This window comes from Scaptodrosophila lebanonensis, unplaced genomic scaffold (genome assembly GCF_003285725.1).
Source record: "Scaptodrosophila lebanonensis strain 11010-0011.00,11010-0021.00 unplaced genomic scaffold, SlebRS2 tig00000001-arrow-pilon, whole genome shotgun sequence".
Lineage (NCBI taxonomy): Eukaryota > Metazoa > Arthropoda > Insecta > Diptera > Drosophilidae > Scaptodrosophila > Scaptodrosophila lebanonensis.
Window position 1 is genome coordinate 24,355,062 of NW_022060529.1, and position 12,648 is coordinate 24,367,709.

General features: G+C 42.0%; 1 protein-coding gene across 2 annotated transcripts in view; it reads right to left on the minus strand.

The window, feature by feature from the left end:
* LOC115628438 (protein naked cuticle) overlaps positions 1 to 12,648 on the minus strand; it is a 42,713-nt gene that overhangs the window by 2,330 nt on the left and 27,735 nt on the right. The window contains exons 2-4 of one of the 2 annotated variants that reach the window (XM_030524539.1): positions 3,310 to 3,833; positions 1,000 to 1,764; positions 11 to 327 (exon numbers count right to left, since the gene is read on the minus strand). In XM_030524539.1, the coding sequence (XP_030380399.1) occupies positions 11 to 327; positions 1,000 to 1,764; positions 3,310 to 3,833 (1,606 nt within the window). The remainder of the gene's footprint in view (positions 1 to 10; positions 328 to 999; positions 1,765 to 3,309; positions 3,834 to 12,648) is intronic. The other variant, XM_030524548.1, reaches the window with a different exon arrangement.

A 12,648-nucleotide genomic window follows, 5' to 3' on the forward strand; every position in this document is an offset into this window, starting at 1 on the left:
TCGTGCTTACCCATTCAGCTGAAAACACAAGCGATTCTTCTCCATGCTCTCCCTGATGATGCCAATCAAATCGTTTCGGTTTAACGCCGACTTCCAGCATTCGGCGGACTTGCGCTGCTGAGCCCACAAGCCGGAGCGTGGCTGGCGCAGCTGGACACCATCAATCACATCGCCCAATGGTGGAGATGCGCTTTTATGTGTGGTGCTCGATGGATGTACGGCTTGGTGCTGCAGTTGTTTCTGCTGCTGCAGATGTCGGTTCTGCCAGCAGGTCTCGTTGCCTACCGAGAGACTTCGTTGGCGGGTCTCAATGCAATGATCCTGATACTGAGCGCACAGCACACACAATGAAGATAGGCGAGTCGAACAAAATGAAACAAAAGCGAACAGGAAAATTATAAGATAATAAATTAAAACCAAAATTTAACAAAACGACAAAAACAAAAGGGCGACAAGTTGCGATTCGTGCAAATAATGGGATACACCTTTGGTACAAGTATATACATATATGTACACTGGATCTCTTATATCCTATTTCCTATGTCTCGTTACATTATTTTTCCAGGTGCATTAAATAATTAGTTTAAGATACTTATAGTCCTAAATAAATCGATTACCATAACTTATTATGCTTGGTAGAATATTATGCATGAAATAACAAAATAAGTCTTAAATAGTATTTGAAAGAGAGGGGGTTTTTGAACTGCTGCGAATCATATTATATATGTTAAATTTCAGATAACTTCTTTTTTGAAAACTCTTAAAATCAAATGTCCTGTACAATCGTTTGATACCCCCACTAACCGTAATTGCTTCTAGGGACGGAAATATGTTTGATACCAAAATTCCTGGGTTTACTTTGATTTCAGGGTGAAACCCCCTCAATTCGACATTGCCCTTCACAAGTGCTTGGTTGGGTTGATTAAGCTGAGGTATTTATTGCTTCTGCGACTTGCCAAATTGTTTTTGTTTGTTTGTTTTATTGTACCTTGTGCCTACCTTTTGCTTGCGCGCCCTCCTCAGCATTTTGACGCGCTGCGTAGCCTGCTTCATGTAAATGTCCGTGCTGGGTCGCTGCTGCTCCTCCTTCGCACAGCACTTGAGATTCAGCATGTTCGCATACGTATTGCTGTTGGCCATGGCGTTTTCCGTGGTGTGTTGCTGTTGCTGTTGTTGTTGCTGTTCCGGCTGCTGACAGCCCAGCTCCAATTTTGCATTGTTTTTCTGATAGCGGCTGTGGCTCGATTTGCTGGGCTTGCTGCTACCACTGGGCAGCTCCGCACCCACAGCGGCACCAGTTCGCAGCTCCTTCTCCTTTTCGCTATTGCTGTCATCGTCCTCGTCGTCGGACTTAATCAGCTTGCGTGGTCGATAGCGATGCTGGCGGCGAGCGCCGGCCCCAACGGATGTCGTTAGCGCGCCACTGTTTACTGTTTTTGACGCGCCCGCCGTTCCTGCCGCGGACAGGCCGGTGGGCAGCTTCTTCAGTTTGTTGTTGTTGCATGTGGCAGCCGGCGTCGCCGTCGCTTGATGGGCTTTCGATTTGCCTTCGGGACTAACAGTGAGGCGGACGTTTATTGTCTTGCTGCCGCAGTGTGGCACCACCACCGACTTTCCAATGGACTCGTATATCGTGTACACAATGCCTACAATGTCGTCCTTTGTAATTTTGCCATGATGCCCGTCCAGGTCGTAGAACGTGAATGAGAATTGCAGCGGCTGTGAGGATTTGCCACCCTCAACGGAAACGTCGCACGTGAATTCCTAATGGCAGGAGAAACAGAGAAATGATTGTTTGTTTCATACTCGGATATTTTAAAAAGATTATAGGTAAGAAAATTTTAGATGGTAGCCTCGGACCCATTTAAAATACCTATTGATTAAATGTATTCGTATTTAAGCAACTGCTTTAATTTTCAGGGCATACAACGTTTCTTTAGTTTGGCTCTAGCATTTTCGACCGAATTTCCAGCCCCTACCCCGTTGCCTTCTGCACCCATTTTATACAAAATTTAATTTGTTTTGTTTTCCATTTGCTGCTCTTACTGACCCCCAGGTGGTGATACTGGTCAAGTTTAATCAACTCGCACGGCAACAGCGAGCTGGTCATATTTCATGGCCCACTGCGCTGCACCTCCTGCCTCGTCCCTTTACCCACATAAACTCAAATAAACTCAACTTTTAAATGTGTTTTTAATTAAAATTTCATTGCGCACTTCAATGGCTGCTTACGATAACAATAACAACAACAGATGCAATAGAGCGATGGCTAAAGCCAAAGCAATACCAACAACAAACATTTTGTTGCTATGTATATGCCTGAAAATATTTCACCAACACAAGGGCGCCGCCAATTCTGAATTACCACCCACGGGGCACACACACATTACTTTTTCTTTTGCGGAGCTGTGCGGTAAGCTTTGCCAAAATATCAAAACATTAAAATTCAATAAAAACCATTAAACGTAAGCGAGGCAAAGCAACAATAACAGCAACATAAATAACAAGAACAACAACAAACAGGCAACAGTAAGCACTCAAAGGCAATTAAAAATCTTTTCCCAAGTAGCAAAAAAATATTTTTATTTCGTCTGCCACGGCTTGTGGATGGCCCGGACGGGTAGTACGGGTGGTGCGGGGCTTTCTTCGTCTGCTGCTACTGTTACTACTATAGGAATACGCAGTATAGTATATCAGTGAGAAAAGCCAAATAAATTGCAGACTGCAGCAAAAGTTTTGGTCTGACTCGTGCGTTCATGCTTGGAGGCTAATTAAATATTTAGACAAACTAATTATGGCAGCCATTTGCGATCGTTGAATGTGATGGTTGTTGTGGTAGTTGTTTTGTTAATTCTATTATGTAGCTGTGCCATTAATTGACGTTAATGGTTCTGTGGCTGTTGCCCCAGCAAAACGTCTAAAGTTTGCATATTATGTGTGTGTAATTGAATTTCTGTTTGTAAAACCCAACACTTCCTTCTTGTTTATCGACAATGTTCACACCGAAGCAAAAAGCGTTGCATACTTTTGAGCGCACACATAAAGTGCTCGCTAAAGGGCAACCTAGCAGTAGCCAGAATTTGTCTTTTCTGGTCCATAATACAAGTATTTAATTAATATACGTTTAGTGAGCATGAGAAGCACGAGTTTAGTTAAAACAAATTTAAAAAACAATCTACACTTTGTTATGAAGCCTGAAGTTGAATCAGTTTCTTAAACAAAAGACAATATTATACAAAAGGTCCTTTTTTCTACCTGTTCTTTTTCGATTTTATATAATTTGAAATTGTTGACCTCAGCTGCTCTTACCTCCAAGCGTATTCGCTCCTCCTTGTGGCTCTGATGCAAATGTCGTGATTGTTGATGCGCTTCCTGTTGCTGTTGATTTTGCTCCTGTGGATGCGCATGTGGATGCGCTGACCCATCCAGGACATCTTCCCCGTTCTGCTGCTGCTGCTGCTGTTGATGTGGGTGCTGTTGCACATTTACATATTTGCCGTTGTGTTTGCCACCGGTACTGCTGCTGGTAATGCGCAAGTGCTTGCTGTTACTGCTGCCGCTGATGTCCTGATGCTTAGCTAGGACGTGCTGCTGCCCCGTCGCCTGGTGGTGGTGTGTATGATGATGCTGCTGCTGCTGCTGTTGTTGCTGTTTAGTCGTCGAACTTAAGGCGTTGCCCGGTGGTGTGGTGATAATATTAACCACAGGCGATCTAAGCTGGATGTTATTGTCACGTTCGCTGACCAGCAACAAATCGGGCGGGGCGCTACAGGAGGATGAGGCGCGCACCTGGTGATACATCAGCTCCTCCGAGTCCGTGGTGCATTCCTGGACTGCAAGACAGAGGGAGAGAGAGAGAAAGAGATGAAGATAATGTAAATGGGGCTGGCTTTTTAATTAAAATGCAAAGTGGCATGAAATTGGCGTCTCTGGCGAGCACGTCAAATATTCTGTGGTCGCATCTGTTGTGTGCCTTATCTAACGAGCAGAGGCAGCCTTCTATCCAATCTGTTTGGGTTCCCCTATTTTGGCTTTGGCGGCTTTGCCTTTGACTTTCCCTCCGTGCCTGCTCGCTACCGCCGCTGCAATTTATTTGCAACTTGAACAAAACGCAAAGCGCATTACAAAAAAGTTTACGCTTCGACGCCTGCACAAAGACGCGGCCTGCCAAAGGCAGACACTTGAAAGCGAAGCGGCAATGTCTGCCTTGTGGTGACGACGTCGGCAGTTAGGTCAGTCGAAAGCATTCCTAATTAATGACGAGGCAAAGAGGCAGGGAGTGACCAAAGCTAGTGAGCGCGTGCTGTGGCTGCACTTCATCGCGAATACGCCAGATAGCTCTCTTACTGCCAGATACTTTATCATAAGAAGACCGACCGTCCATTAGCCACTGTTGCTGACTTCTCCACAAAGGCTGTCGTCATTCTATCTTTTTTTTAATTAATTAGCAAAACTATAACGCTTGCCAGTAACTGACCCACATTTTCCAAATTGCTGCCTCCAATTTTCTCTCTACACGCTTTTCATTTTTCATTTGCATTTACCCTTCCTTGGCGACAATTCTACGGCCAGGACATGCCTTTTAATTGCATAAACATTATGCAAGACCAACGCGCCGTGCGCCAACAACTGAATGCTGAGCAGCGGCAGATTGTGTCCTGTGTTATTTCCCCGCAGGATTTGTGCGAGAGAGAAGACAATTAGACAAAGTGCAAGCAAATGAGCTGCTGTTGCTGCTCTGCTAAGCTGTTGTTGTTGCTTTCTTGTCTCTGGCTGTTGTTCCAGGTAGGCTTGCCAAGTGCTCCGATTGTCTGGCTAAGTAGGTGCCCTGCTTCTTTTGGACTAGACAGAAAATGTGGAGCACTGAATACCGTTTTAATATGCCTAGGGAGAGCATAACGACAAGGCAGTTCGAAAAACCCGTAGAACAAGGCATTAAAAGTCTTCAGTTATTGATGAAGATATTTTCATAAATTATTTGACTATTGACGGGACTTCAGTATTTTATAATCGATAAACTTTTTAAGCACCAGCCCAAATGACGCCCCAGCTAACTGCCTGTTATGAATACTATATGAGTCTTATTACAGAATATACATTTTTTCTTTAAAATACTGCTGTGGAATTTATGCGCATTTATGATTTTGTTCGAGCTCGGTTTGAACTATAAAACCTACTAAGACGCAAAACACAAGTTGCTAATTAATTATGCAAATTTTCTGTACTAAGAAGCTCACACCATCGCTTAAAAAAAGCTAATCTTCAAAATCGACATAGGGCTTTATTTGATAAGAAAAGCATAAATATGTTAATGAAAATTTACGAGCTGCTCCGAATGCCAAATATGGATATAGGGCTTTTTTCTAGGGAGGGAGTGATGTGGTATTTGGAGCGCCTGCAGAGAAATTCGAAATGCGATGCTGAATTATAGTTGAGCCGAGCTCCGTCTCCTGTGTTTCATTAATTAGGTTCAGGGCCGTGGCTAACCGAAGCGCCTCAAGCACATCACTCATACGCCACGTACGGCGCACAATTTTTGATAGATAGCCCGGCGCACGTCACGGCCGAGCACGAAGCCTATTTATCATACAAAATTCATGAGGCCAAGCATTTCGACATCAACGGGAGAGTCGAGTTGTCGACTCTGTGCTTCAAGTGACCTCTCAGGTGGGCTTGTCTATCCATCGGCCTGGCTGGCTTACGAACAACTCTCTGCCCCTCTTGCCTATTAAGCAATACATGTTGTCTGCCTATGGCTGCCTAGCTGTTTATTTTCATTTTCAAAAAACTGCGGCTGCCAGCTTGAAGCCGAAATCATTTCACATCTGCCTCACCGCGCATTACGTAAATGTACAATTTCAATTCATTTGCTGGCTATTCCTATGCCTCTGCTTCCTATTTCTTTCCTCTTGGCTTAGAGTGGCTTAGGCCCAGTTAATTTGCACGCGGTATGTTTCATATCAGCCGCAAATGCTTTCAATATGACTCAACAACAACAACAGCAGCAGCAACGGCATTGCCAGTGCCGTGGCACTTGAGAGGAAAACATGTTCTTTAGGTTGTCTTGGCGCCACGATCGAAGCGAATGCCGACGTGCGGTATTTGCTTAAAGCACAAAGGCTATAATTAAACGCAAAACAAAGCGCAAAGAACGTAGCGAGCAGAAGGGAGATGGAGATCGAGTTTGAGTTTGAGAGTCGCCCAGTCAGATAGTTAGTTCAAAAGACAGCCAGTCACCCAGTCGGCCACCACGAACCCATCAAGTGGTAGTGGGCGGCCTTTCATTAGAAAAGGTGCAGAGTCGGCGAGCAATAGTCTTCGCTTAGGTTTTGCTTCTACTTTTTCCTGTTTTTTTCTAAAATTTGGCGCGCAAAGTGCATAAAAAATGACGGTAACGACTAATGAATGTTGGCATATACATATATAACAAAACAACCAACAGGCCGATGGACGATCGGATAAACATATAGACAAACCGACCAACAGCCAACCAGGCAGCTGGCTGGCAACAATTTATTAGACAGATGATGTGCTAACATGGCAGCGATGGAAACAACGAACAAAAAAATAAAAGGCAAAAGTTTTCAAAGATATAAACTAAAGATAAACTTCATAATTGTGTCTGCGCATACATATATGTATACTTGTATGTGTGTGTGTGTGTGTGTGTGTAAAGAAAAACAAAAGTTGCGGCTGTTGTAGTTGTTGCTGCTTTTCTGCTGCTTCTATATGTAGTTGCTGTGGAGTCACATCTCGCATGTAAGTGTTAATGAAGCTAAGTGTTTTCGAAGCAGACGACCAACAACAATTAATGAAGTCGCATACCATGCGGCACTGACAGAAACATATTTGAGGCCATGATAAAGATCTGGCATACTCGTACTATGGGGCCCAGAAGTAGCTCATACATAGATTCGAAAAATACCAAATAAACACGAGGCAGTCATTCGAAAAATAAATGTGCAGAGAACATACAAGACATTCAAATAAAAACAACGGAAGCGAGCGAAAAAGTTATCTTCGTCTGAGCCGAAGCTATATGCTCTTATATTGTTATAACTTCGATTTCAAATGATACTAGCAGCTTGCCGAATTTTTCCGAGATTCTTCACCTTCAATTATATTTTATCTTTTATTATTTAAGTATTTTAATTTGTTTTCTTTTATTTTTGTGGCTGTTTTTTCATCTACACATCTTTTTTGTTAGGTCTTATAACGTATCTGATTACTCTCTGCTGTGAATCGGGGCATAGCTGGCCATTTGGCAAGGTTATAGGCTTTTTTAATTCGTTAGTTTTATTTAGTTTAAGTTCTCTATTGTATTGATTTTTTTTCTTTCCTCTTTTACATCGACAGCTTTGTTGGTCGATGAAATAAATAAATAAATAACTACTTGGTTTGTGTATAGAAGAACTGAAGAATCAATGATTAACTTCTTTAGAAAGGCAATGATTAGTGTCGTCCCTATTTTGGACAAAAGGGAAAATGACTTGCATTTCTATTTATTTAACCACCATAAACAAAGGCTAACTATAGCTCTGCAACTTAACTTCGTTCACTGATTTTCCTCTTGAAACTGTAAATGATTTGACAAATTAATAATTATATGGATGTTAAATTTCATTTATTGTGTTCTTTATAAACAAAATAGTGGATTGTTTATGGTATTCACTAAATCTTGTTATCAAACAAATTGATTGCCTCTTTGAATTCTATTTTTGTGTTCTTGTTGTTTCTGTTACTGTGCCTGTGCCGCGCACGCCAATTTGCGAATTGGCTAAAATATTTTCTGCTTTGCCATTTATAGCATTTAGTCTACAACTCGGCATATACTTGTACATACATAGTAAGTATATTTGTAAGTATGTACGAGTATGTAGTTTAGTTATCGGTCGAACGGCAAAAATCAAAAGAATCGTATTTGTCGCTTATCAGCAAAAGAAATCTGCCTCTATGTTTTTTGCTTGGCTCGGCCCGACTTATCAGAGTTGCTCGCTAAATACCAGTAGCAATTATTGGGCCGACTCGGCGCTGACGCTGACGCCGGCGTCGACGCCGACAGAGCCGTCTCACACGTCGCCGTCGCTGTTTAATTAAATACCGATAATTGATATGCGAACGAAGAGAGTTTACACCACGCTGCGATCGCCGAGTCGATGGAAATGATGGGTTCTAAGCGGAGGCTCTCATTGGCAATTGCAGCCGCAATCGCCTTATCAGCCGCACTCTTCAAGTTCAGGGCTCTTGAGAGGAGGCTGGCGCCATCGGAGTGTTGGCGATTTGTAGTTGTTGGCCATTCACGTACATTTGAAGTGGTTGCGATTTTGGCCGAGTTTGCTTCGGTGTCGGCGTTTTTATGGCTTTGCTTTTATGTTACAAATCAAGTGAAACATATGCCGCCAAGACGACCATCGTCGTCATCATCGTCATCATCGTCATCGCCATTGTTGACTGGCCTTTTGGCATGGACTTACATATTGGCCGCGAGCCCAGCTCACCAGATCGAGCGTGCCTTTTGTACGATACACACTAAAATACGTTGCCGACGCCACCAACGCCGCCGCGGCACAGTGGTTCGATCTCACAAGAGACTTTGCTTCAAATGGTTCATAACACTACACACAATTTAATTAACAGAAGATAACTTGCTTTGCTCGAAATAATTATCAGATCACGAATGGAGTGGGGGATTCCCCAGCTGGCTTCTACATTCTGGATAAATTTGTAATGTGAGGGAGCATATTTTTTTCACACTTTATATGGCAATGAACTACCATTTGAGGCGCCAAATCAACAGACCCCGGCTTAACTGGCGAAGGAAACTTGAAGATTTATTTAAAGCTGGACCACTGTGCGCCGCCACCGCTGAGCTCGCTTGGCTGCGCGTATCGTTTGGGGCCTTTATCTTGCCGCGCAGTGGAGAGAACAGCGGCAACGTGTTTGGGAACGGGTTTGTGGCTGCAACTGTGTGTGTGTGTGTTTGTATTTAATGTGTGTGTGTGTGTTTGACTTGCTGGCTCTCCTGTGGTTTATTTAAGCTTTGCGCCGAAGTTTGCGGCTACACACAAACGGAAATTAATTACAAACAGCGCGCTTAAACTCGCCGCAGCCACAGCAGTAACAACAGCAACAACAACAACAGCAACAGCATTAATGAATGAGCGGTATAATGAGCATGCGAAGGTTGTTGTTGTTGGGGTTGTTGCTGTTGCTGTTGTGTTGTGTTGTGTGTCGGCGTTCGATGTCGGCGTGGCTTTGGCTCGCCATATTGAACCAATGGGGCAGATGCTATGGTCGTTGATGTGCCTGTTTCTCTGACTCTGTCCGAGACAGCGGCAACTGTTTGTTGTTGCTGCTGCCGCTGTTGTTGTTGTTGTTGTTTGTCATTAAGTTAAAGGCGTTAATTTTGTGTATAAGCAAATATTTTAGCCAACTTCAGCCCCTTTGCCTCTTTGTTAGTCATTGGCGCCGGCTTGGCATTTTATCAACAATGTCGTCACACGTTTTTCTGTTTTTTTTTTCTGTTTTCTGTATGCATTTTTTGGCTATTTTTTGCGCTGCTTTTTACCAGTTTGTCAATCAAATGTCAATCAAACAAGCCACCAGATTGCTCTACTTTTTACGAGTCATTGTTATTTCTGTCTGCTGGTTTTGTAATTTGATTGCTAAAGCGAAGAAGCTACAAAAAATTGTGTAAATATGCATGTACTTTGTATCTCAACACCGACAATGACGACGACGACGACGACGACAGAGCCAGAGACATAGACTGATGATAAGATACAAAATATCAGGCTTTCGAAGATGCTGCGAGGGCTGTACGACGAGTTGTGCAAATATAGTAGTTTGTAAATCAATAAAAAAAAAACAATCCCTAATTTCCATTTAAAATCTTGGTACTTTCTCATTTTAGGATTTAATTTTGGGCTCGTCAAATAACCTCGTCAACAACCCTGTTTAAAATTTAAATAAAGTTAGGAATGGCAAAAAATAATACTACTTATACCTTTTTACTATTTACATATATTTTTTTACATATTCTACAAGCGTGAAGCTGTGTCATGAGGCAGTTATCATTAGACTTACATTATTGATTTCGTTTAACAATTTGAAAAAAAAAAAACCTATAACCCTTCTACCTACCAGTTAATTTTTTAATACGATCTCAGGCTAAGTTATCATAGCTTTGTTGAACCCAATATTTTATAGAAAGTTCATACAAGTATACTGTAGACATTTTATAATTTGTTTCGCAAATGCTTTTTTCATATTGTGCAATAAGTTTCTTATCGCATGCCCCAAGGCAACTAGGTGTTGCATTATTGTGCAATAACTTATTTTAATTGGGTGTTGGGACTCGCCAAATTAATCCGCCATCGTCGGCTTCATAGAGCATGTCATCACGCAGCCCTCGTACGAGTATAAGCCCTTATACGTACATATGTATGCCCATATGTAAATGAATGTGTATGTACCTATATACAAATGTATGTATGTATGTACGAGTGCCTAGGCATTTACGTAAATTATTTTGGTGTTATGGTTGGTTGCCTGGTTGACTGCCGGCTAGGCTGCTGCTTTGATGGTTGTAAAAATTGTGCCACACGCTTACTTTTTTTTTGTATTTTACTGCGCCACGACACGAGAGACACACACATCACATCTCAAGTTTTATGCGTTTTTATTATTACAAAAACACTCGCTGGTATCTGTATCTGAAGTTTCTTTATTTTTATGACCACCTGCAATGTCAGGCCGTCAAAGAGATAAAAGATAAAAATTTGTATAAATATTTTAGTTAAATTTACGCACGACAACTCAAGGCGTGCTTCTTATAAGGTTTCAAGGGGAGGAGGAGGAGGAGGAGGCCTACAGGAGGAGGAGACTTGACAATAAAATTGTACAAATTATCAACTTCGAACGTGTGTTGTTCAGAGTTGGCTGTGTGTGTGTGTGTATGAGTGTGTGCTTTGAAGTGCCATTAAGTTGCGGACTGCCTATGACATATGCAATCGAAATTGTTTTCGCGCGGCATTATTGCTAACCCTGCTCCCTCCTAAGGCCTCCGAAAGCAGCCCCTACACTTCCCCCATAATCGTACAACATGCCAGACAACTTGTCACACTTCAAAAGCGTTCGGTTATAATAAAATATATACAACAGAATTATACGCTGCTTTCAACTTTTGCGCCTAATTCACACTTTTTCTTCTTGTTATTCGGCCCTCTGTTGTTATTGTTATTTTTGTTGATGTTGTTCTTTTTTATTGTTGTTGCTGTGTATCTATGTGTGTATGTGAAAATTGTATGTATTGCCTTTAGCAGCATCATCAAAAGACAGAACAAGAAAAGAAGACATCAATATGAAATTTTTGTCACGTTTCCTAATGCGGCCCAGGGGCAGGGGCGTCCGGGTACGGTTGCGTGCGCGGGCGCGGGTGCTGGCGCGGGAGCGACGTTTCCAACGCGTAGCTGCGTAGGCGCACACTGGCTGCCAGCCTGCCCTATAGTAGAAGCAGTGGCGGCGACAGGGGCCCTGCCCGCTCCATAGGTGATGTGCCATTGAGTTAAATTCCAAGTGTGAACATTGAGAGGATGTTGTCGTAATGTGCTCAGGTTTTAAAGCAAATGTGGAGCTGAGCAATGTCTTCCAGTTTGTCAACCTTAGAGAAAAGTTTCATAGACGAGCACTATTTCCCATTTTACAGAATATGCAGTAATCTTATCCTCATTATAAATTTATCATTGTGAGACACAAAATTCCTCACAGTATTTAGAATAGCAACCAAAACATTTACCCATTTGCTCAAAACATATGTATATTCCCAATAAGCATAAGTAAGTTAAATGTACCCCTCTCGGTCGACTCTAAACAAATATAATGGCAAAACAGTATTACTCTAGTAGTACGCCCACAAACTGCAGAACAAACTGCTAGCGTAGGCAGGGGGGCCGTTGCCTACTAAGTTGGCCACAATTTTGTATGGCATTAATTAATTAACGAATGGAGCCAGACACAGACCGATATACATTTTTCCAATCAAATACAACAGTTTGAAAATAGGCCATTAAGGTGTTGAACTTCTCTTTGGTAGTCTGCCAAATGTAAGAGTATTTTCCTCCTGTAAAAGTTGAATGTGTCTTCGCCACACTGCGATGTTCATTTATTTTAATTTTATGGAGTAAAACTTTATATACCATATCAGGAATTTAGTTGAGGGGAAAATATTCTTGTTAGTTACTCTGTCTGTCAGTATTTGACAAGGTTGTGTTTTAGTGGAAAAAATGAAATTACTCCCCTCTACATCAACTAATAATTGCAAAAAGCAGATGTAACAGTCCTAAGATACCAGTCTACACGTTAGACTAGATAATGAGTAGATAAACACGGCAGCACCTAAATCGGCTGATATACAAGCATTATTATTAATACTATAAACATAGTATTAAGAGGGGGCCACACGTTAATGAGCTGTCGAGTAACAAGTCTGGACTTCCGAATTCTTAATCAATGCTGCTTAATTGTTGGTATTTGCACATAATCTTCATGTCTATTGACCTTAAATAAATATGTCTCCTATACTTATTTTGAATAGTTTTTGAAGAATACATTGTACTAAGCCTTTCGAAGACATGATTTTTAATATAC